A 22828-nucleotide genomic window follows, 5' to 3' on the forward strand; every position below is an offset into this window, starting at 1 on the left:
GGAAGGTGTTGAATCTTTCTACATGGTCGGGCTAGAGGGTGCTAGGCCCAGCCCAGTGGTTCCAGCTGGAGCAGGAGGCCGGAGCTGGATGTGGCATTGGAACGCCCTCCACCGGCTTCCCTCTCTGCCCTGTCTCCCCTAGTGCCAGGGGTCTGGCTTCCCACGTAGTAAGGAGCACAACGCACAAAGGAAACGCCAGCATCTGGGGTGCCCCGCGGTGCCATCTGCAGGGGAGCGTGGCGGCCCAGGGCCCGTGTCCACCCTAAGGCTGGCCACAGCCGTTGGTCCAAGATCCAGTGGACTCAGAAGGTCACGTGCTTGTCTTGTTCCTCCAGGTACCCAGTTTGCTAGCCAGCCCCTAATATCTCCTGTGTACCCGGCACCACCCCGGGACCCCCTGTGTGTGCTGCCTGTGTAGTCCTTCCAGCAGCCGCGTGGAGCATTGTCCCTATTCTCTTGTGGAAACGGAGGCCCAGAGATGTGACTTGCCCAAGTTGTGCTGTTACATGACCTGCAGGTTGGGGACCCGGAACGAGGGTTTTTCTGGCAACTGATCCCGAGCCCTCTCTGTTCTATCTCAGCCTTGAGGCATCCTTGGAAGAGTGTTTTGGGGAACACTTCATGGAGAGGAAGCAGCTCAAGTGTTTTGGGAACGTAAGCCAGAAGGTTCCTTGCCTGACGTGGGTGAACCCAGAGGCTCTCAGCTCAGTGGTCCCTCCGGCATTTTTAGCTGTCCCCGGAGATGTGGCCTTGCTCTGTCTTCCTGGGACACTCGATCGCAAACAAACATTCGGGACCAAGAGCCGTGGCTTTGCAATCTAATGCGCTTGTCCTCGCCAGGCTGCTTCAGCTTGGTCTGCGAGGTGTCCCCTGGCTGTCCCCTGCCACGTGCGACACTAAACCACACTTGCGTGTCCTAAAAGCAGTGTGAATGGTTGAAAGAAAAACAGGAACTTGCCCTTCTTCCGAGGCTATTCCCATGCGCAGGCTGATTCTCTGTGTGTTTTTAATCAGCTGATGAATTAACATGGTCTCGGGCGCGGACTCCTTTCTAAAAAGAGGCCTTGTGCTCCCCGCTTTCTGTCAAGCGCTGCGTGTGTGGATGAGGCTGAAGCAAGTGCTTCTGCTTCCAGGAGCGTTGAGGGAGGAGGAAGGTACCCTGTTGGGATTTACTTAAATCCGGACTCCAGTGCCCAAGATGGGTTCTGCGGGCAACTCTAGGATGTTTTTTTTTTTTTTAAAGATTTTATTTATTTATTCATGAGAGACAAACAGAGAGAGAGAGAGAGAGAGAGAGAGAGAGAGGCAGAGACACAGGCAGAGGGAGAAGCAGGCTCCATGCAGCAGGAGCCCGACGTGGGATTCGATCCCGGGTCTCCAGGATCGTGCCCTGGGCCAAAGGCAGGCGCCAAACCGCTGCGCCACCCAGGGATCCCATCTAGGGTAGTTTTAATAAGCTCGGGGAGACTTTAGAGAAGGGCGGTAGGGCTGCTTATGATAGTGAGGGAGAGGGCACGCTTGAGGAAGGTGTACAGATCCCACGGGCCAGAAGGTACAACCTCCTGTAGGCCACGGTGCTCCCTTTATGGAGGACGAGAGGGAAGGAACACCTGTCTTTAGGGGTGAGAAGACTCCTTCCTGCTCCTGTCAGGCACGTGGGTCTAAATGAATGCCGGGTGATGGGCTCTGCTAAGGGTTCTCCCAGTTTCCTCCACTGAGCTCTTTTCAAGCTGTACCTTAACCACGTCTGCCCAGGCCGGGGGCAGGTAGGGCTGGGCCGTGGTGAGGGTTAGTCCAGGGGCTGCTCATTGCATTAAGGCAAGAGGAAAAAGGAACCCACGTCAGAGGAACTAGGAACCCACAGTCCTGTGGTGCTTTACCTGCTCTTTTCCTCAGGTTGAACAGCCTTGAATTAGAGGGACCGACATAAACAGTCCTGGCAAATGACAGGGATAGCTGGCTTCTCTGTGCCCCTGGTGCAGCGCCATGCACGCAGACGCACACGTCACACGTATAGAATCTCATTTCATCCTCCTCTGCTAGATGTTGTTGATCCCTGTTCTAAAGGTGAAAGAAGTTGAGATTTGGAGAGGTTAAGCCCAAGGCTCCTCCCTTACGAAGTGACAGAAACGAAACTTAAGTCCAGATCCCTCAAGTGTTGGATCCAGGACCGCTAACCAGACCCTGAGCTTGAGGAGCCGCCAGGCATCCGCTGGGTAACCTGTCCTCGCTTTGGGGCTGCGGGGTCCCAGCAGTGGAGGGTCTGCTTGGAGCCTTGCGGCTTGCAGGCTTCGGAGCTCCCGCTCTGCCCCTTTGCAGGGACTCTTCTTTTTTTGGTGGGGAAGGAAGTGGACAGGAGTCGGGCCTCATGGGCAGCGAATGCAGGAGCCCTTTAGGGGAAGTAGTAGGAGACCCCAGTAGGGTTGGGCTCACTTAACCGAAAGGCTGAACCAGCGACTGCAGGTAGCAGTGAACAAAACTGCGTCCTCTACCTGGGTGTGCCCGAAGGACCACCCCAGGGGGGCTGGTTTATGGAAGAGATGGCCATTGGCGTGCATCCGTTCAGTAATTGTGAGGCCTGCCATGTGCCAGGACAGGCCTAGAAAGTTGAGACGGATCGGCGAGCCCCCGGCACCGGCCCTGGCTGAGCTGAACTTCAGGAGGCTGACCTGGGAGCGTGGACCTGGGCCGATACCGGGAGTGGGCAGACTGGAGGTTTTTTTTTTTGTTTTTTTTTTTTAAGATTTTATTTATTTATTCATGAGAGAGGGGGGCGGGGGCAGATACACAGGCAGAGGGAGAAGCAGGCTCCATGCAGGGAGCCTGATGTGGGACTCGATCCCGGGACTCCAGGATCACACCCTGGGCTGAAGGCAGCGCTAAACCGCTGAGCACCCCGGGCTGCCCCAGACTGGAGGTTTAATGAAGATCGGTATGAGGAGTTGTTGTCCCAAGTGAGACCTCCTTTCTGTAATGTCCCGGATCTCTGGATGTTTCCTCCCGCCCTAGATGGCCACTTGAAACGTTGCACTGACCTTAGGGCTTCACTGCCCCAAACCTCAAAATCCTTTTCTTGGCAGAGAAACCTAAAAACCTGTCCTGCAAAGATGTTGGAAGCCACCCTTCCTGGGTGCAGAGGCTGCCTGTGACCAGGAGGGAGGCCAGGAGTGGAGACATTGGAGTGGAAGCCCAAGCTGGGGGTGGTGGTGGGTGGCGGGGGTCAGTCCTCAGGCAGTAAATATGCCTGGGCACCTGGGAGACGGCAGAGGCAGGCCTGCCCATGAGGGGAGCGCCCAGGGGAGCACGGAGAGTTCCAGCACCTGACCCGGTGCCAGGCACGGACGAGGCACACAGAGCGGGCTCCTGTGGGGCTGACAGTCTGGCAGGTGTGGGCCGTGCGGCGTCTCCTGCTTCTTTCTGAGAGCTTGGAAGCCTCTGTGTGGGTGCAGCTTGGGGGGAAGAATGAACCCTAACCCTCTGCTTCTCTCATCCTTCCCTCCTCTGTGTATATGTCTCTCTCTGTCTCTCTCTGTGCGTGCCCTCCCCGCCCCATCTTCCCTTTGGATTTCCTGTCCTTTTGGTGGCATGTGGTCCCTCCCTGCTGCAGAACTCGTCCAGCTCGGCCTCCTCCGAAGCCTCGGAAACCTGCCAGTCCGTGAGCGAGTGCAGCTCCCCCACCTCAGTCAGCTCAGGCTCCACCATGGGCGCCTGGGCGTCCACAGAGAAGGTGACCGCCGCCCCCCTGCCCGCCGCCGCGGCCACGGTCACTGCCACGGCCACTGCCACCGCGACCTGAAGCTCCAAGTCGGCCAAATGCACGCCCCAGAGCGGCCCCTCTAGGGGACAGAGGGGCGAGGCTGAGGGCTCTTCTCCCAGGGGCGCCTGGCCCTCCTGAGGGAGAGGAGGGGGCGCGGGAAGGTCGGAGGTGGAGGCCCGTCCGCGCCCTGTGGCCTGCGCATCCCCCCTCCCCCGCACCTGTCACCTCCTTGTCGCCTGTCATGTCTGCGGGGCCATCTCGCCGCATCCAGGCCTTGGGCCTTTCTGCCTGAGTAGGCCCGTCCCTGCCGCCCTCGCCCCGCTCTGGAGTCCGCTCCGGAGCCGGGCGAGGACTTGGGGAACCCGGAGCAACAGAGGGAGCCGGCGCTCGAGGGTTTTTAAATTTGCCCGATGAGATGAGCCAGCGCCCCCGCCGCGGGCACCGTCCCCTCCGCGGCCGCTGCTCAGGCGCAGGTCGGTGCCCCCGGCGGGCCGTGGCCGCTGTCGCTGTCGCCGTCGCCGCCTGGGGCCTGTCGGGTCCATCACTGCCCGGGTCTCCCTCCCCCTCGAATGTCGATGCCATCTTGTGCCTCCACGCTCATCCTGTTATATTAATTTTATTTTCCTTTTCCCCCCCTTTTTTGTTTGTTTCCAGTTGTCTAACGGGTTTTCTCACTGTAGTTTGCCAAGCGAGCCCCCCGTGGGGCCCGTGGGCGCAAGCCTTTCCCCTCATTGCCCGCCTGCCTCCCGCCTGCTCCCTCGGGTCACCTCTGTCCACCTTCCAGACTTCGCTCATTATTACACCATTGGGCCTGGCATGTTCCCGTCATCTCAGATCCCTAGCTGGAAGGTTCGTGTCTCCCGCCCTCCCCTGGCTCTGTCTCCCGCCTCCGCCCCGCGTCCACTCCGCCTCCCCCCCCCTCCGCCAGCTGAGGGTGCCCCAGCCGTGCCCCAGCCGTGCCCCAGACCGTGCGTGGCCCACCCCGCCGTGGTGACCCTGGAAGGCAAGGCGGACTGTGTTCTTCAGTCTCCCTGGTCTTCTACTAAAATGTGTTTGCCTCCCTACAAAAAAAAAGTTTTAAAATTATTTAAAATTTAATTTAAAATGAAAAGTTTCAGTTGATGCCAGAAGGATGCTCTGTATTTGGAGAGGGGGCGTCCCTCACCCGGAGAGCAGACGGCCCTAGGCCGAGGCCGCGCCCGCAGGCTCCCCAGGAGGCTTCTGCTGGGCAGGCCTCGGCCCCGCCCCGCCCCGCCCCGCCCCGCCCCGCCCCGCCCCGCCCCCGCGGGCCCTCGCGGCCCAGCCTGGGCGTCCCAGGCCAGGTTCCCCAGGTGGCCTTCCCGCGGGGCGGGGCGGGGCTCCTTGGCGCCTCCTGGTGGCCACCTGGCCCCAGGGAAGCCGTCGGGCGGGAGAGCGGGCCCCTCCAGAGCTGGGAAGGCGGGGCCTGGGCCGACGTGCTCCCCGGCTGGTGCCGCCCCCACCCCGTTGGTCAGCCTTTAGGGGCCGGGCAACTGGGAGTGCCCGTAGGCACCTGCCTGGTTGAGGGTTTTCCATCTTTGGGCAGATACGAGGAAGGGGAGGTACCCAGGGGCCCCCAAGGATTTTCCACTCCCTTCCCTTAGAGCCGGCTGAGGACGTAGAAGGGCCTCCTGGCCCGTCCTGGCCTGAGCTCCCCCGGAGGGGGTCGGCAGCTGCCGGAGGGTCCTGCGGTCCTCCAAGTGGGAGCGGGGACCTGGGGCATGACCACCCTTGTTCCACTTAGGACTGGGCCAAGCCGGGACCCTATGACCAGCCTCTGGTGAACACCCTGCAGCGGCGCAAAGAGAAGCGGGAGCCAGACCCCAATGGAGGAGGACCCACTGCTGTGGGGGGCGCTCCCGCAGCTACCGAGGAAGCCCAGAGGCCACGGAGCATGACCGTGTCAGCTGCCACCAGGGTGACGCTTTTATTCTCTACAGCCGGTTGGACCCCTCTAGACGTGGCTGGTGACCATACGTGGCCAGCAACGCGGCGGGGAGGGGGGTGGCTGAGTCAGCCTGGTGTCTCTGGGGACCTGAGCGCCTTTCCCACCACTCCCTGCTCCATACTGGTTAGAAGTCCCCCACCCCAGGAAAAAGCCTTGCCCTGAAATCAGACCCTTAGAACTTTCCAGAGCCTAGGGTAGGACCCACAGTTGGGTAATGTTCACAGGAAGAGGACAGGAGTAATACTGAGTCCCCTTTGAAGAAACCTATAGAAAGGCCCTGGGGACATGGGATGGGGGATTCATGGGCCTGGTGGCTTGTCTGTGTCTCTCCTCCCACCCGCAGCCCGGCGAGGAGATGGAGGCTTGTGAGGAATTGGCACTGGCCCTGTCCCGGGGCCTCCAGCTGGACACCCAGAGGAGCAGCCGGGACTCCCTTCAGTGCTCCAGCGGCTACAGCACCCAGACCACCACCCCGTGCTGCTCTGAGGACACCATCCCCTCCCAAGGTACGAGGCAGCCTGGGGTTCCCAGAGCGCCACCAGCTGGGTCCAGGGCAGCCCCCGGCGCGAACTCCGGTGCTGGGAACGATAAGGCCGTTTGGGCCAGGTCGCTTTCCCTTTTCCCCTCCACGGCCGCTTCCGTGGCGAGCGTTCTCACCCTTGTGTTCCACGTGGGACACTGACACTTGGGAACTTGCCTGAACGGAGGAGCAGGACTTGGGTCTGAACCTCGGGTCTGTTAAGAATCTGAGGCCTCAGGCTCTGAACCTGTTGCAGCCAGATGCTTCGTTGCTGGTGGCCCCCTCACCGCCGCCCCATGGCAGTCCAGGTGGAGCACGTCCGCCGGAGTTGACCAAACCTATTTGTGGCGCATCGGTCAAAACTCCTAGGACTGAGTGGGTCTCAGTGGAAGGCTATTTTGCGGTCCAGGGGACGTCGGCAACGGTCACACATGGAGGGGTGCTACTGGCGTCTAGCAGATGGTCAGGGATGCGTCTAGACATCTGTGACACACAGCATGCCCCGGCCCGTATGCCAGTACGGCTGCTGCTCACCAACCGACTCTCAGATAGTTAAGCTGTAGGCTTCCGCCTCCCGCGTGACCCCAGTTTTTGCGAGGAAATACTCACACCTTGTGGATGTTTTCAGGGGCTCGTTGCCAGTAGCTCCATTCTTCTTTCAGCCTTGGCCCGACTTGCAGAGGAGAGGTGGTAAGGGCTGTGACAGCGTGTCTGAGGCTTCTCATGTCCACTGTGGAGCCAAGGGGGTGTGGGGTTTCTTGGCCCCTGTACCCCGCTTCGCCCTCCCAGGGATGCTCGGAGGGAGCGAGCCTGGCAGCGTGGCGAGCCCCACCGCCCTGCGGTAGTTGAGCAGGGGCCTGCGGCGTCCGGCGCTGTGCCAGGGTGCAGGGTTACACTGGGGGCCAGAGCTCCCTGCCAGCAGCTTCTCGGGTGTCCAGGGCTTCGAGGATGGTGCAGAGATGGGGGGCGGCTTGGGATGAGGTTGTGGGGAGAGCACTTGGCGTCTTGTGCCTTTTGTTCCTCCAACACAAAAGAACCGAAAAGCAAAGCTGCTGCCTTGGAGGGTCCTAATCGGATCTTCTCCTCAGTTTCAGATTATGATTACTTTTCTGTAAGCGGTGACCAGGAGGCAGATCAGCAGGAGTTTGACAAGTCCTCCACCATTCCGAGAAACAGTGACATCAGCCAGTCTTACCGGCGGATGTTCCAGGCCAAGCGCCCAGCCTCCACTGCTGGCCTCCCCACCACCCTCGGACCTGCTATGGTCACCCCAGGGGTTGCAACCATCCGACGGACCCCTTCTACCAAGCCTTCTGTCCGCCGGGGGACCATCGGAGCCGGTCCCATCCCCATCAAGACCCCCGTGATCCCTGTCAAGACCCCAACCGTCCCAGACCTCCCCGGGGTGTTGCCGGCACCTCCGGATGGGCCAGAGGAGAGGGGTGAGCACAGCCCTGAGTCGCCCTCTGTGGGAGAGGGCCCCCCGGGTGTCACCAGCATGCCCTCCTCAATGTGGAGCGGCCAAGCCTCCGTCAACCCTCCTCTTCCAGGCCCGAAGCCAAGTATCCCCGAGGAGCACAGACAGGCGATTCCAGAAAGTGAGGCCGAAGACCAGGAGAGGGATCCCTCAAGTGCCGCCGCTTCCCCAGGCCAGATTCCGGAGAGTGACGCTGCAGACCTGAGCCCGAGAGATACTCCGCAAGGGGAAGACATGCTGAACGCCATCCGAAGGGGCGTGAAACTGAAGAAAACCACCACGAACGACCGCTCCGCCCCCCGCTTCTCATAGGCTCTCTTAGGCTCCCAAGAAATGCTGCCAGTGGGGAAGAACTGTTTAATTCATAAAACCTAATTTGTCTCGATCCATTCCAATCTAGAATCAAACAAAAGATTTTGTAGGCAACTCAGAATACAGCTCTTTTGAAAGTACTCGATATCTTTAGATAAGAATTAAAAGCAACATACGTAACTGACATAACTTTGATCTTTTAATTTGTAAATATCGAGTTTTCTTTCTGCACATTTTAATCTTAGTTTCCCTTTTGATTTTTCTGAAGGTGCCAAATTCCATTTAACTTTTTTACAAGTCTTTGTAAAATTTTAAATGCATAATGGGTGGGGGGTGGTTGGGGCAGGGGAAACTCAAAAGTAGTTAATTTCAGAAAAAAAAGGATTAACTATAGTCAGCCTTTTAATTTCTCTCTCCTTTTTTTTCCTGCAAGCTTTTGTAGATGCATTGTAGTAGTCTGGCTTAGAAGCAAATTCAAGTTATTTTAATGTACAAACAAAACGGATAAAGGGGTAAAAAAATCTTCATTTAAATGTAGTATGTTCTGGCTGAGAAAAGCAGGCCTAACAACTGATGAGCAATATTCAGTGAGAAGTGAATCTGGAAATGGTAGACTGTTGGGATTGGGGGGAGGGCCGTGGGAGGGGCACACTGTCAACATAGCCGATCCTGTTAACATTTAAGAGTAGCCTTGTAGGTTGAATTTCTAGTAGCTTCATGGTAAATGCATCCGAATAAGCCATACTGGATTGCAGTGTTTGTTTCTGTAGGGTGTTTAAGGACTTCCTTTCTCCCACGATTCCTCCTGACTGCACACAAGCACCCACCTCCAATCCCGTGCATGCTGCTGCCACCGGGTAGACCTAGACCCCCCCCCCCCCACTTCAGTTACTCGTCTCTTGTACCCACTTGCATCGAATCCAGATACATCCAAAAAGGGTAAGGCAGTTTTAAAAATGTGAAAAAACATTTTAAAATGATAGCAGGGAATTCTTAGACATAGCAAATGCCTTTTACTTACCTGTGCCCAGCAGGCTGGGTGCGTTGAAAAGCCCAAATATTTTGAACAAACTCAAGCGGATTTAACAAGGGTAACCAGCTTGGAATCTAGCAACTTGCCAATGTGTTTACCGATCTGGGGGCTTGTTTTTCTTATCTTCTGTTAAATAAATGGCAGTTAATTGGCATCATACCAAACAAACATTGAAGAGCGGAGGATTTATTTATCGCCACTGGGAATCCGACCACTATATTGTCCCTTTTTTTTTGTATTCTAGGTAATGTTTTTTGGAATGGATTTATGTCTTTTCTTTTTTAAGTGAAAGTTAAATTTGTTCTAATGCCCGTTCCCTAAAGCCAACAGAGATTTGTAGATTTAAAGGGATCTTGTTTGGAGACAACAACAGTGTTTGAAAAAAACCAAGCAAGCCCCTGAGCACTCGGGTCAGTTCCTCTTGAAGGAACAGAAGGCTTGGTGGGTCCCCCAGACCCTGCAGGTTTCTGTTGGCTCTGATCTTCAATTACATAACCTTATGCTTTAATACATAACTGCATTGGATGTGAGAGTAACGTACTTGTATAGTCACTGTTCTATATATTAACATTTAACACTGCTGTGATTGCTCAAGGGCATTTTATGTTATGGCTTTAAAGCAAAGGCATGATTATTAGAAACTATTTAAGCTTTTTTTTCTTTGAAAAACAAGCTCCTTCTACAGAATATAAGCAACAGTAGTGCCTGTGGTTTAGCCCACCAATCTTGATGACTAAAAGTAGCTGATGCATTGTGCATATGATGCTTGAGATGGTTTTTGCAAAAGCAGAAATCACTGCAAGGTAATTACAATAGATAAAAGTGGTATTTTAAACCTTTGAAATAAATGGATGTAACTGTACCTTGGTACAGCTTTTCACTTGTTTAGTTTTTAAACGTTAGTAATAATCTGAATAAATTTAATATAAAATGTTGCCAAATTCAATGTAGAAAGAATGTGACAACACACCTTGGGTAGTTCTGTTTGTGTTTTTGCATATTGTAAAAGCAGTGTCACAGCTAAAAATAAAGAAATCGTTTCTAAAGGTAAATTATTGTGGTTTAGTTGCTAGTTTGTACTGAGAGTTGACCTCTCCCTGTGCAGTTTTTTTGTTCTAAACTTGTATAAATAACAATTGTGTAACGTGTCTCCCTTCTACCTTGTAACAATTGCTTCAGCCTACATTATAAATAAAGAACCACTAGAAAAAGTCCTGAATGTCAAGACTTATTAAAATTCAGTTGCAAGTCTTCGTCAGCTGTTAGATGCACTGAGATTCCGATTGGGCTTACTTAGGAAACCGACAGAATGTTCCTTCTGGAATGGCGATGAGCTGTCTCAACACGATTCTAATGAGTTATCAACTGAAAGCCAGGTGGGTTTGGCTGATGGTTTTAAAAATGGCTCCACCTTTTAAAGAAACTTCTTCCAACACGAAGGAGTTCTGCAGTCCCCTTACCTGGCAGTCCTCAGACCATCCAAGCTACAGTAGAGGCCCAGAGCTGGAAAACTGCCTCTAACAGAAGCGTCCCAGAGCAGTTTCACCCCAACCCCCAAGTCCCTGCTCCTGAGGGAAGCCCATAAACCTCATGCTTATTTTCCCGAATGTGTGCTGCTTATAGAGTTATCCTTTTAATCACACTAAAATTTCAGTCGTGGCATCTTTAGAAAACCAATAAGGTTATCTCAAGTCCTCGATATTTGCATACCTTCTCTTGACTTCATATTCCCTCCAGTCACTGAGCCTTCAACTAGAGTTTAAACAAATCTCAGAGTAAGTCTTGTATCTGGTTCTGCTGTTATCCCTGATAACACGTGCCACCAACAGGACTTACTGGGGCAGAGGACACTCGGCACCACACTAAGCCTCAGAAGGACACGTCAGTCACACCGTGTTGAGTTATTTTTATTAGGGCAAGTGTGTTACGTTCTGTAACTTATTTCACTTGCAAGCTGGCTGGTGCGGTGTCTTCCTCTTCCTCTACATGGGCCGCTCCCGGGGCCTGGTCACAATGTGCCACCACAGGGGAGGCAAATCACCTTCCTTTCGGGCTGGGGGCAAAGCTTCAGTGGTGGGACCACCAGGCGGGGTTTCTTCCTGCAGCTGCTTCACCTAGAAAGGGGTGATGGAGGAATAATTAGAGTCGAACCAACTGGAAAAATCTGCTGCACTGAGGTATCATCTTTGTGCCTGTACCACATTTACATGCTTTCTGGTCCTCACTACTGCAGTGTTTTTTATACATACTTACATTATGTTTACCCACAGTTTTACTCTAAAAAGCAATTCTTGGGGTCCCTGGGTGGCTCAGTGGTTTGGTGCCGGCCTTCGGCCCAGGGCGTGATCCTGGAGATCCGCGATCCAGCCCCACATCAGGCTCCCCTGAGGGAGCCTGCTTCTCCTTCTGCCTGTGTCTCTGCCTCTCTCTCTCTCTGTATGGGTCTCATGAATAAATAAATAAAATCTTAAAAAAAAAAAAAAAAAAACAATTCTTAAAGGTTTTCCTATTCTTAAGACAGCAAAGCTAAGATACCTTCCCACCCGGCCTCTTACCGTGTATGACTGACAATTCCCTTCATTACAGTCTCCTACCTATTCCCTCTAAAAAAAAAAAAAATACTGTCTCACTTGAGCGCTCTCTAAAAGCACCATTAGGAAACCTTAATTCATATATACTAGAGAGAGATACTCATTTTAAAGCCCCCCCCCCCCCCCCCCCCACCAAAATAGTAACCAGGACAAGAAATACCAGGAAGTCACATGTGAAAATATGCTTTGTTCTACTGGAGACTGCCCCCCACCACCGTTCCAGTGCTCTCCAAGACTGTTACTGTCATGATAGAGGAGGACACGTAAGAGACCCTCTCACCAGATCAAGGACTTTCCAAAGCTTCCTCCAGAAAATTCAATTCTGGATTGTGGGTGACCTGAGTCTCGAGTGTATGTGCTGTTGAATAGCGCTGAGATGAATAGCGCTGAGATGAAATAGGTTAAGGACTATTTTGTGGAGAGGTGGTGGTTATCAGGGACCAACTAGGGAATGAACCTGCCACTCTCCATGAATAAACACCCATCCCGTGTCCAGATGAGACATTTTTTAGCAAACACTGCCCTCCTTGGTCAAAGGTCTTTTCCTTTCACTCTACCTTGGCCAAGGACTTCCTGCAGTTAACATCCTGGATTTTACCACCAGAAACCATAAAACTTTGAAAGTCGTGAATCGGGTGTCTGGGTGGCTCAGTCAGTTAAGCGTCTGTCTTTGGCTCAGGTCATGATCTCAGGCTCCTGGGCTCGAGCCCTGTGTTAGGCTCTGCGCTGAGCAGAGACTCTGCTTGAGGATTCTCTCCCTCTGCCCCTCGAGCCCGTGCACTCACGTGCTCTCTCTCTCTCTCAAATCCCACCATCTAACCACAGAGCCCCTCTCCAGCTCATGTGCTTAAATGTCCCCTTGAAAATGCTTCTTGAAACTCAGAAACTGCCAGTTCAGATTCTTTGACCCAACTTGTCCTCTGTATCAGCTCCTGTGTCCGTGCCTGCTTTTACCCACTTAGATCCCATCATGACAATCACTCCCTTCTGAATGGCCTCTAGTCTCTCGACTCGCTCCACTGGATACGGCACCATCCACCTTCCTGTCTGCACCCAGACAGCTGGTAGCTAGAAAGACAAAAAATGCTAGAACAAACCAACGTCACAACACATTAATTATTCCCAGCTTCACGTGGGCCTTCACTGCTACCTGGCAATCCTATTATTATTCCCAGCAAGCTCATCCTCTGCCATGACTCCATCTTCTCCACATTCTCCCAACAGGCTGCACCCACTTCATGCCTCTTCCTCTTTGCTAACACAAAGATGCCATCACATAGTACTCTCACTTTTCCATCACCAAAACCTCTAGCCCAGCAGGATTTCTGTGCAACTCTGTACACTTCTAGAATACGAACCTGTTCTCCCTTCAAAGGCCTCCACATGTGCTTGGGATCCCAATGCTCATCTCAAAAGCTTTGCTCCTTGACCTGTTCCACCTTGCTTCAATACTTAGTTTCTCCCTCACCCCAAATCTCAGCACACGTCCATCGTTATTTCTTATCTTAAAAGACAATAATGCCTTGGCCTCCAGTTACTGTCCCAGAGAAACTTCTCAGGAATTCCTTCCCCTTTCCCAACAGCTATCTTCTCTCTCTTCCCTTCTGCTCACTCCTACCAGTGTGATTAAACCTTCCAGAAAGGCTCTCGTTAAGGTCACGAATGCCTTTCCTCCAGCCACAATCTGTGGGCGTTACCTCCAGTCCTCACCCTATTCCACCATTTAGCGATGACCAACACTGACCAGCCATTTCTGGAACACTTTCTCTTGGACTCGCTGTCACCCATCTCCCTTGCTGCATGCTTAGCTGCCTCCTTTCCTCACCTCCATCAGTGGGAGCGCCTGTGACTTTTCTTCTCTTTCTCTCTTACATTTCTGTGGCCTTTGAAATAATGGGTAATTCACAAATTTGTTTTGAGCTCAAATCTCTCCTTTTGAGTTCCAGATTCCTACACCCAAAGTCGCCTACTGACACCTGCACTTGGTGGCACAGGATTCTCAAATACAACAAATTTAAAACAACACTTGCCATGTCCCTCTGACACCTATTTTTTTTTTTTAAATTTGTTTATTTGAGAGAGAGGGAAGGAGGGGTAGAGAGGCAGATGCCCCACAGAGCACAGAGCCTGACATGGACTTCCATTCCATGCCCCTGAGATCATGACCTGGGCCGAAATCAAGAGTCAGATGCTTAACTGACTGAGCCACTCAGGTGCCCATTTTTTTCCTCTTCTTTATCTCAATAAACCACCAACAAACTCCAGGTATTAAAGCTGAAAATGTGGAACTCATTCTTGATTCCTCCCTGTCCCTTGTGGACCCCCATTCAGTCAGCCTTCACAGTCCCCCAAATGATACCCTGAATCCATTTCCTTCCCTATTCACTGCATCGGCCCTGGTGCTGGTTGCCACCAAACAGAACAACCCCTAATTGGCCTCTCCACTTCTCCTCTTACCCTCTCCAATATATTCTTCTCACTCCACAAAGTTGAGCTTTTAAAAATGTAAACCAGACATCACGAGTGAAAAATGTCCGTGGTGCTGCTGGAAAGGAAAGTTAAGGGACGGGAGGGTGAAGCAAGGTCAGGCAGGGGACTGAGAAGGAGGGGAAAGCAAACCCAGAGAGCAGGAAACCCAAAAAGACCAGTGACACAATGTCTCCCATTCACATGAAGGCTATAAATGTTATAGGTTTAGAAACGGAAGTATATTTGAGAGGCAAGGGGCCCCAGTGACAGTCACACCTGGAATCTGGACCTCTGCACCTGGGTAATGAAACCTGAGCCCCTTCCAGGCGCTGACCATGGGGGCCAAGCCATGTGGTGAAAGGCAGTGAAGACTCACCTCCCGCTCCCAGCTTTCCCTCTGCAGCTTCTTCCACTGCTCTCTCTTGGCAAAGTAATCAGGATACATTGCCTTCTCGGAGGGATGCCAGTCATCTAAGCACCACTCGGGAACCTGTCAGGAGAGAAAATTTCTGACATGCCACCTATGGGGCCTGATCCAGAGGCAGAAGGCAAACACGACAGTGGATTTTTATAACCGCTGCAAGCATCAGATTGTTCTGGCACTACACAACGAACAGCAGAGGATGAGCCAGCACCGACATAAAGGAGAACACCTCCAAGAGCCGAGGGGCTGAGAAGCCTCAAGGTCAGTCCCAAGAGAGCTAGCATCATTCCTTTCTGATCAGCATTCTCTCAATACCCACAGCAGCTTTATGGTGAGCACAACTGTTCCCTCTAATTGCTCTGAAATACTAAGCACCAATCTGAATTGGTTACCTTTAAGATCCCCACAGGAGTTATATACCAAGTAATTTAGCACTTTGCTTTGCCAAAAAGACACTGTAAGACCCTGGAGCTGAATTAGAAAGATAAGCCTGAGTGTCACCTGAGAGGGAAAACACAGACCCCAGAAAACAGAAATGTATTTACAACTGGCAGGCAAGAAATTTGCCCAGCTGCCCCTAAGAAGGCAAGTGGGTCTGGGGGCTGAGGTTTGGGACAGGAGAAAGTGCCTCTGGGAAGGCGATCGCCAGTGCAGTGCTCACTTACCTTGTAACACTCGTACCTCTCATAGGAGGTGCCTCCAGGAGACTCGGGGAAGATGTAAGGCTGAGGATGCTGATTGTGCCAGAATTCTTCCTCTGCCGCCCTCAGCAGTTGGGTGGCCTTCACCATGTCCTTTTCATTCTTATGTTCTTCAAACCGGGCTCTCATCAAACAAGCAAAGTACCGGTATTTGTCCCTTTAACCAGAATGGTTTTGGATATTAGAAATGTTACCTACTCAATTAAGCAGGATTACTGTCTGACAAGAGGCTGTACTTCTACTGATACCTTCTGCATGTGTAGCCTAATTACCTGGCACCTCCCCAAACCCTGCCAATGGAGCAGCCACATCATTATGACTGCTTCCTCAGCGGCCCCCACCACATGGCAGCAGTAAAAAAAAAAAAAAAAAAAATACTGTTTTAACTACAACCTAAACCACTTCCTGCACCCCCGCCCAAAAAGGAATGCTGATTCAAACAAACAAACAAACAAACAAACAAACAAAAAAAGATAATTTGCAGAAGACAAAAACTATAGCATCTGTAGGATCATTCAACACTCACTGAGTGACAACTTACTTTGTTTCCTCCTACCTTATGTTAGGCACTGTGCTAAATTCTGGAGCTACAAAGATGAGTAGGAAGGGAGGTGTTAGGCAGTGGAAACAGTACTGCTTGAATCACACAGGTTGGGGTTTGAATCCTAATTCTGACACTAACTGCACAATTGTAGGAAGGGAAGGTCAGGTTCTAGAAGAAAACAGCAGGCAGAGATCGTTTAGGCTTTGACAATAATCCAAGCCATGTATAAGAAAGGCCTGGAGCAAGCGTGATGGTAGGAAACAGGAGAGAAACATTTAGAGAATTATGAGTGTCTGCTAAAATCAGATCACTGGAGACTAAATCTCCACTCACTAGCTATGTAATCTGGGATGAATCAATGTCTTTATGTCATGGATTCCTCCTCTACAGAAATGTTAATAACAGTAACTAGATCTTAGAGTTATCCTAAAGATTTGATGAGCTAAAACACATAAACACACTTCAGACAGTGCCTGGTACCTCCTCTCAATGTCAGCTACAATATCATACACTGGAGAAAATTCACAAAAACGAGTGTCCAACTGTACATAGCATACGGATACGTGTGTCACTGGCAGAGGAATACGTAGGGAGTACTTAAGAAAAATTCTAAGACTTCAAGCTGAGTGACTGGACTACTAATAATGCTATTAGCTGGGACAGGGAATCTGGGAAGAGAAACAGAATGAGGTAATGAAAAGAGTTTGGTTTTAAACCATTAAGACAAGTTTAGTTTCAGAGAGCTGTGGGTTATCTAACAGTTGGAAAACAGCTCTTGAGACAAGTGAGCCCTGGTGGTAACTCAAGTCCCAGCCTTAGATGAGGCTGCCCAAAGTATATACATCAATGACCAAGGACTTGGGATAGAAACATGGAGAACAAACAGCACCGAAGACAAATGGAGGAAGAAAGTCCTGGGAGAGGACATTAGTGAGACTTCAGAACCACTGGGTCAGTGTTACAAGAGATGCTTTCTTTCTTTCCTCCGGAACTATGGACTTTAATATTCTCAGATGCAGTTCGTTACCTGAATTCTGGGAGCTCAATTTCCTTCATCTTTGTAAGACTGTTAATTCTGGGGGTGCTTGGGTGGCTCAGTCAGTTAAGCATCTGCCTTCACTTCAGGTCATGATCTCGGGGTCCTGGAATCAAGCCCTGTGTCAGGCTCCCTGCTCAGCAGAAAGTCTGCTTCTCCCTCCGACACTCCCCCTGCTTGTGCAACTGAATGCACTAATAAAATCTTTAAAAATTAAATAAAAGCACTAAGTTTTGGAAAAAAGATTGATAATTCTGTTATCTGTTTACATGTCCATCTTCCCCATTAATCCATGAGCTGCTACACCGGAGAAAGAGGACTTATTAATTTTGGTTTATTCAGTAGCCAGCATAGAAACTGAGTTGCAAACTCTGTCAGATGGATGAATAAGGAAAAGTCAAGGAAGAAACTAACAACCCAACTGACAATGAACCTGCCCATCTTTCTGTCTAGCAAGGAGAAGTAGGTCAATGACTTTCCAATAAGCCACAAATATGCAACTTGGGCTTTATGGATACCCTCCACAGCTTCTCCAGACGTACTTAGATTTCCATCCTTTAGAGGTTCCTCCTAGAAGCCCTTCTCCTGGGACTAGGCTTTAGGATTTCCATGAGGCAGTGGAGGCCTGGCAGCCACACATCTTGGGCTGCCACCCAAGGATGCACTGCATCCAGGTCACGAAAATGTGTTTTAAGACTATGTCCTAAGACTACTCACAGATGGAGAGAACAGAGAGAATTACGTGGCTGGCAAAGAATTTTGTGGATGTGAAAACGGTGAAAAGGGCGGCATGAAGCTAAAAAGAAGGGGACCTGTGATGCTTTGGGGTTAGCACCTTAGTCTGAATCCTGGCGCCGCCAACTCACCAGCTGTAGGGCCCTGGCGAGTTACTCTCCACGTCTGTTTCCTTACCTGTAAAATAGGGCTCAATAACCCCTAACTCTTGGAGTTGTTACGAGGATTAAAGAAAAGAATGCACAAATTCCTGCTGCTCAGATTAGCAGCAACAAGGTCAGAGAAGAAAGCTCTTTTTTAGCGAGAGCCGGATGCACGACAACTAGAGCTGGAGGCGCTTCTTTATTTCATTCTATCCTCCTGCAACCCTCCGCGCTGGTCCTGCGTGGGTCTTTCTGAACAGAAAACCACCCTTCAAGGCCCCGCAACCGGGAGCGACGAGGCCTGGATTCGAACCCCGCTCTGTGTCTCTCCCACTTCGTCCCCCATGTCCTTGAGCCGCTCGGTCTCCCGGGGCCTCTCGGCCTCGGAGAGGATCCCCGGAGTCACCTCCCCGCGCCCCGGCTCTCCCTCGCCCACCTGTGGACGCAGTACGACTCCAGGTGGCGCAGCGCCCGCTTGTAAAGCCGCAACACCTTCTGCTGGTGGGTCAGGTAGGCGCCCGGCCCGCAGAACGCCATGGCCGCCCTCTCCCTCCTGCGGCCGCGGGGGCTCCCGGGAAGCCGGAAGTCGGGCCGAGGGGCGGGGCGGGGCGGCCGGAAGGGCGGGACCACGGCGACCGCTTCCGCTTCCGCTCCGCCGGGGAGAAGCCGGCGCTGCAGACATGAGTCGCTTCAAGTTCGTGGGTAAGCAAGCGTCTTCCCGGTTCTCCAGCTTTGCCGGCCACCCACGGGCGTCGCCGACTGCGGCCAGGGGCCGGGGACTTGAGCCTCCCGGCTTTCCGAGGGTTGAGAGGGCGCGGGGAGGCTTCTGGGTGCCGCTGATGTTCCGCTTCTCGGCTTGGGGGCTGCGGTCCTGGCCTGCTCTGCTCACCTGTGAAAATTAACGAGCTGTACAAGTTACGACTTAGGCTCTTTTCAACATATGCGTTGTATTCAGTAAGGGGAAAAAAGGAAGCAAAAGTAGGCCGAAAAAAAGAGGCCACTCACTATATTGCCCTCCGTCCCACGTGCACCTCCCGCCCCTTCCTTCCCCGCTCGGTGTCGGAGAGGATGGCGGCTTCCAGCGACCCGTTCGGTCACTATTTCGTGCGTCCCTATCCCGGTTATTGAGCACGCCTGGTGGGCCAGCCGCCGGCCCAGGAAGACGGGGCGCAAAGACCCAGACCCCGAGCCGCTGGGCATCACCATCTGGGGAGAAACACAAGCTCTGTTACTTGCCAGGTACAATAATCTTCGCCGTCAGTAGAACAGGAGAAGGAGAATGCGACAAGAACCAAAGGGGTAAGAGTATTTACGACGAGGCACCTGGGAAAAGCTTGGGGACATCGTGAGAGCTAGGACTGGAAGGGAACTGGAGACTCGGAGGTCTGGCTGACTTTACTTTTACTCTGTATAGAGGGGAGCTTCGCTGAAGGCGCTCAGCCTTCGTTAAGTCATGGAGTGCCAGTTAGCTACCAGGAACCTTAGGCTCTGCATTACAGCAGTGAGTAAAGTGGGGTGTGATTCTTGTCTTTGTGGAGTTTCCAGCTCCTTGAAGCTGGAAAACAGCAGTGATCACATCTCCTCTTTAATAAGGCAATGTTGACAACTCCTGTAGGTTCTGTGGGGGGAAGAGAGAGATAGGGAAACATTTCTGAGCTTAAACTAGAGCAGAGAAAGAGGGAGAGAGAGGTAGAAGAGATGTACAGATGCAGCACTTGGCAGCTGTGTTTATGGCAGTAAGGGAGAGTGAACAGTCCGAGATGACTCAGGGTTGGGATAAATACCTAAATATGAAGTGGAAGCATGATTAGTCTGGCAGTGGGTAGGAGATGTAGTGCGATCCATGTGGATTTGGTTAAGTTTGAGAGTCTTATAGGACATCCAGCTGGAAACGTTTACTGGGCAATTGGAAATGTAGTCTGGCATTCAGAAGAAACGATAGGATTATAAACTTAGATCTGAGAATTAGTTTAAGCGGTATTTTTTTTCCAAAACTTTGTGGAACTATGGAAAATTCAGTGGTGCAGTTAATTTGCAGACCGGAGAGACAGGTACAGTCAGACTTATATAATGTAAAGTCAAAGCAAGTGCAGGGGAGAATGTGTTAAGTGCCACAAAAGTTTAAAAATGCTGTGGGAGAGCCTGGGGTGGGCTGGGGTGTAGTCCTCAGCAGTTGTAGACATTTTCCAGGTGTGGTGTCTGCTTCTCTACTCTAGTCTATGTACAGTTAATGCGGGAGATGGGCATAGGGCCATGAAACATTCCACAAGGAAAAGACAGCTTATTTTTTATTTGTGATTAAAACTAAATCCCTGCCTCCAGTCAAGTCTCCTTAAATCCATCATACATACAGCCTTCAGTGTGGTCTGTATAAGAATCAATTACATTCCTTCAGTTACTGTCTTCAGGATAGTTGAAGTCCTTGACACAACAGGTAAAACTTTCTTGTGTTCTGGTCCTGCCCATTTTTCCAGCCTCATCCCTTTTATCTTTGATAGACATTTGGTCGTGCTGTTTCTTGACTCAGACAAGGTTTTAGAGTGGCAGTTTGGGACCATAATGTCACTTTTGCCTCTAATATCCCCCTGACCACTCTCTTGCTTGCTTTTTACTTGCTCTTTCAGACCTCATAATTCTACCTTCTGACACATTATTTTGTAATTAAATATTTATGTGTCTGTCTTTCCCACTAGACCACACACTTACGGCAAATATTCCGTAGTGTTTAATTCCCAGGGACTTAATACACTGATGGTTCAATGGAAGTATGAATGAATGAATGGGTAAAACAATATATACAGTTTAAGTACTTTGGTGGTAAGAAAACTGATAAAGGGATTTGAACAAGATAAGTTCAGAAAGACTTCTGGAAGAAGGTAGGTTTAATTAGAATACATTTTTTTTTTTTCCCCTACTCTCCTGAGATAGCCAGTGTTAAAAATTTTTAAGTATAGCCTTCCCCGGTTGTTTAATAGATTTATACATAGAAGGAATTATTCTAGGGGTCGTAGGGGTGGTAGCAGTGGTGTGTAACTCTTGATGCATTTACATTTCTTTGGATGTTTTGTGTTTATCTTTGAAATAATATAGTGCTCTTTTTAAATTAAGAAGGTATTTTATCCCCTAAATCTTCTGAAGCAAAATTGATACTCCAGGAAATCTCAGTGTTACATACTCTATGGAACACCTCTAGTTATATTTTGTTTTAGAGGTTGATTTATTTTGGAGAGTGAGAGTCCATATGTTCAAGTAGGGGGAGGGGCAAAGAAAGGGGAGGAGAGAATCCTCAACCCGACTCCCTGCTGAGTGTGGAGCCCCATGTGAGGCTTAATTCATCACCCTGAGATCCTGACTGGAGCTGAAACCAAGAGTTGCACACTTAACTGACTGAGCCATCCAGGCACCCTGGAACACCCCTAGTTTGAGAAGCATGGCTTTATATGGTTCCTATTCTAGCAGTCCCTGTCCCCCTCCATGAGCCAATGAGAGAGCAGCTGGCAGTACTTAGTAGCATAATTATCTCTTTGGGCTATCCAGCTTTTAGATACCTAAGATTACTCTATAGTTTTCTTTCAGCAGGATTCTGATCCTGTCCTAGAAGCGTGGCCCTAGAAGCATGCCGTTTGGGGCTTTAGGCCACTTTTTTTTGTATAAATTCCATTTTCTTAGGGATTAGATCATATTTCCTATTCTTTGTCTTTGATTCCCTTGAGCGACCTAGTCATTCATTCATTCATTCTAAAATGCTTACTGAGTTTCTACTATATGCCACCCAGTGTATTAAATGCTGGGAATTGGTGGTGGTCAGAAACCAGGTCACAGTCTCGTGGTGGAGATAGCCTCATAAGCGCACTAATGTCTTTACCACAGTTATAGAGAAGAGGGCACCAAAGAAAGGGAACGTGGTTCTCTGGGTATTTGGTGAGGAACAAAACTTAGTCTGGCAGGTCAGAAAAGGTCTCCATGAGGAAGTGACACTTGAACAACTAAGCTCTGAAAGATTGAATTAAATAGGCAAAGAAAGGCAGAGAGAAGGTTCCAAACAGAACAGCCTATGCAAGCATCCTGTGGCAAGAGGGCACATGGTACTTTTGAGAAACTGGAAAAAAAAATCAGTGGATGTGGAGCAGAGAGAAATGGGGAAGGGGCCGAGCAGGTGGGAGGATGGCATGGAGGGAGCTAAAGAGATTAGCAGAGCCAAGATCCTACCATGGTAGGACTTCGTTTTTATATCCTAATACTGAGGAGTCCAGTTATCATGATCCTATTTATGAATGAAAGAAACGTTGGGTCAGGTAGAGAAAAGAACAGAAGGGGGCCAGAGTGGTGTTGGGGCTGGAGTTGGTTGACTGGAGTGTTACGGTAGAGGGTGAGGTGGAAAGGAATGCACAGGTTTGGTTAGGAGATAAAGCCACCTACTCGGTAAGTGCACCTTGAAAGAGAAGCTGATGTCAATGGCCTTATTAGTCCATTTGGGCTATTATAAAAAAATATTGCAGATTGAGTGGCTTATAAATAAGAAATTTCTCACAGTTCTGGAGGTTCGGAAGTCCAAGATCGGGCACTACCATGTTTGCATTCTGGTGAGGACCCTCTTCCTGGTTTCTAGCTGCTGCGTTCTCATCGTGTTCTCACGTGGTAGAAGGACCAAAGGGTCTCTCTCTTATAAAAGTGGTCACATCCAAAACAACATCCAGTCTAGAGCCATGCATTTGGGTGCCCTTAAGTTTTGTATCTTGCACAGAAGTTGGCCAGCTTTTTCCTTAAAGGGCCACATAGTGTGTATATTTTATTTCGTGTACATATGATCTCTGTTGCAAATATTCAGCTCTGATCTGGTCATTCAAAAGCAGCCATAGACACCATACACACAAATGAGTGTGGCTGTGATCCAGTAAAACTTCTTGGACACTGAAACTTGAGTTTCTAACATTTTCTATGTTTCACAAAATCCAGTTATTCTTTTGATTTTTTTTTTTTCCTCCCCAGCTATTTAAGAATGTAAAACCATTCTTAGCTCAGGGGCAAACAAAAAATAGTTGCTATTGCTATTTGTATAGCTAGAAATAGCTTGACCAACCCCTTGATCTAGCATATTTCTGTGGCATTGTCTCGGAGAA

At 50.6% G+C, this 22828-nt stretch overlaps 3 protein-coding genes across 18 annotated transcripts in view; 2 read left to right on the plus strand and 1 right to left on the minus strand.

Moving 5' to 3' along the window:
* The window catches only part of MTSS1 (MTSS I-BAR domain containing 1), a 161192-nt gene extending 150916 nt beyond the window's left edge, over positions 1-10276 (plus strand). For 4 of the 14 annotated variants that reach the window (XM_041768934.1, XM_041768935.1, XM_041768938.1 and 1 more), the window contains 4 exons: positions 3608-3727; positions 5520-5693; positions 6067-6229; positions 7332-10276. In XM_041768934.1, the coding sequence (XP_041624868.1) occupies positions 3608-3727; positions 5520-5693; positions 6067-6229; positions 7332-8032 (1158 nt within the window). In that variant the 3' untranslated portion in view covers positions 8033-10276. Of the gene's footprint in view, positions 1-3607; positions 3728-4411; positions 4607-5519; positions 5694-6066; positions 6230-7331 lie in introns of all 14 variants that reach the window. The other 10 variants (XM_041768928.1, XM_041768927.1, XM_041768929.1 and 7 more) reach the window with 4 other exon arrangements.
* A 680-nt stretch (positions 10277-10956) lies between these two features.
* NDUFB9 (NADH:ubiquinone oxidoreductase subunit B9) lies at positions 10957-18303 on the minus strand. Its single transcript, XM_041768942.1, has 4 exons — positions 18145-18303; positions 15215-15407; positions 14502-14615; positions 10957-11179 (listed from the first exon to the last, which is right to left on the minus strand). Exons 1-4 carry the CDS (start codon positions 18243-18245, stop codon positions 11048-11050), a joined length of 540 nt encoding a protein of 179 aa, XP_041624876.1. The 5' UTR covers positions 18246-18303; the 3' UTR covers positions 10957-11047.
* Positions 18304-18332: 29 nt separating this feature from the next.
* Positions 18333-22828, plus strand: part of TATDN1 (TatD DNase domain containing 1) — a 65182-nt gene continuing 60686 nt past the window's right edge. The window contains exon 1 of one of the 3 annotated variants that reach the window (XM_041768952.1): positions 18333-18410. In XM_041768952.1, the coding sequence (XP_041624886.1) occupies positions 18389-18410 (22 nt within the window). In that variant the 5' untranslated portion in view covers positions 18333-18388. Of the gene's footprint in view, positions 18411-18988; positions 19008-22828 lie in introns of those variants that run through there. The other 2 variants (XM_041768949.1, XM_041768951.1) reach the window with 2 other exon arrangements.

Source organism: Vulpes lagopus, chromosome 9, assembly GCF_018345385.1.
Source record: "Vulpes lagopus strain Blue_001 chromosome 9, ASM1834538v1, whole genome shotgun sequence".
Lineage (NCBI taxonomy): Eukaryota > Metazoa > Chordata > Mammalia > Carnivora > Canidae > Vulpes > Vulpes lagopus.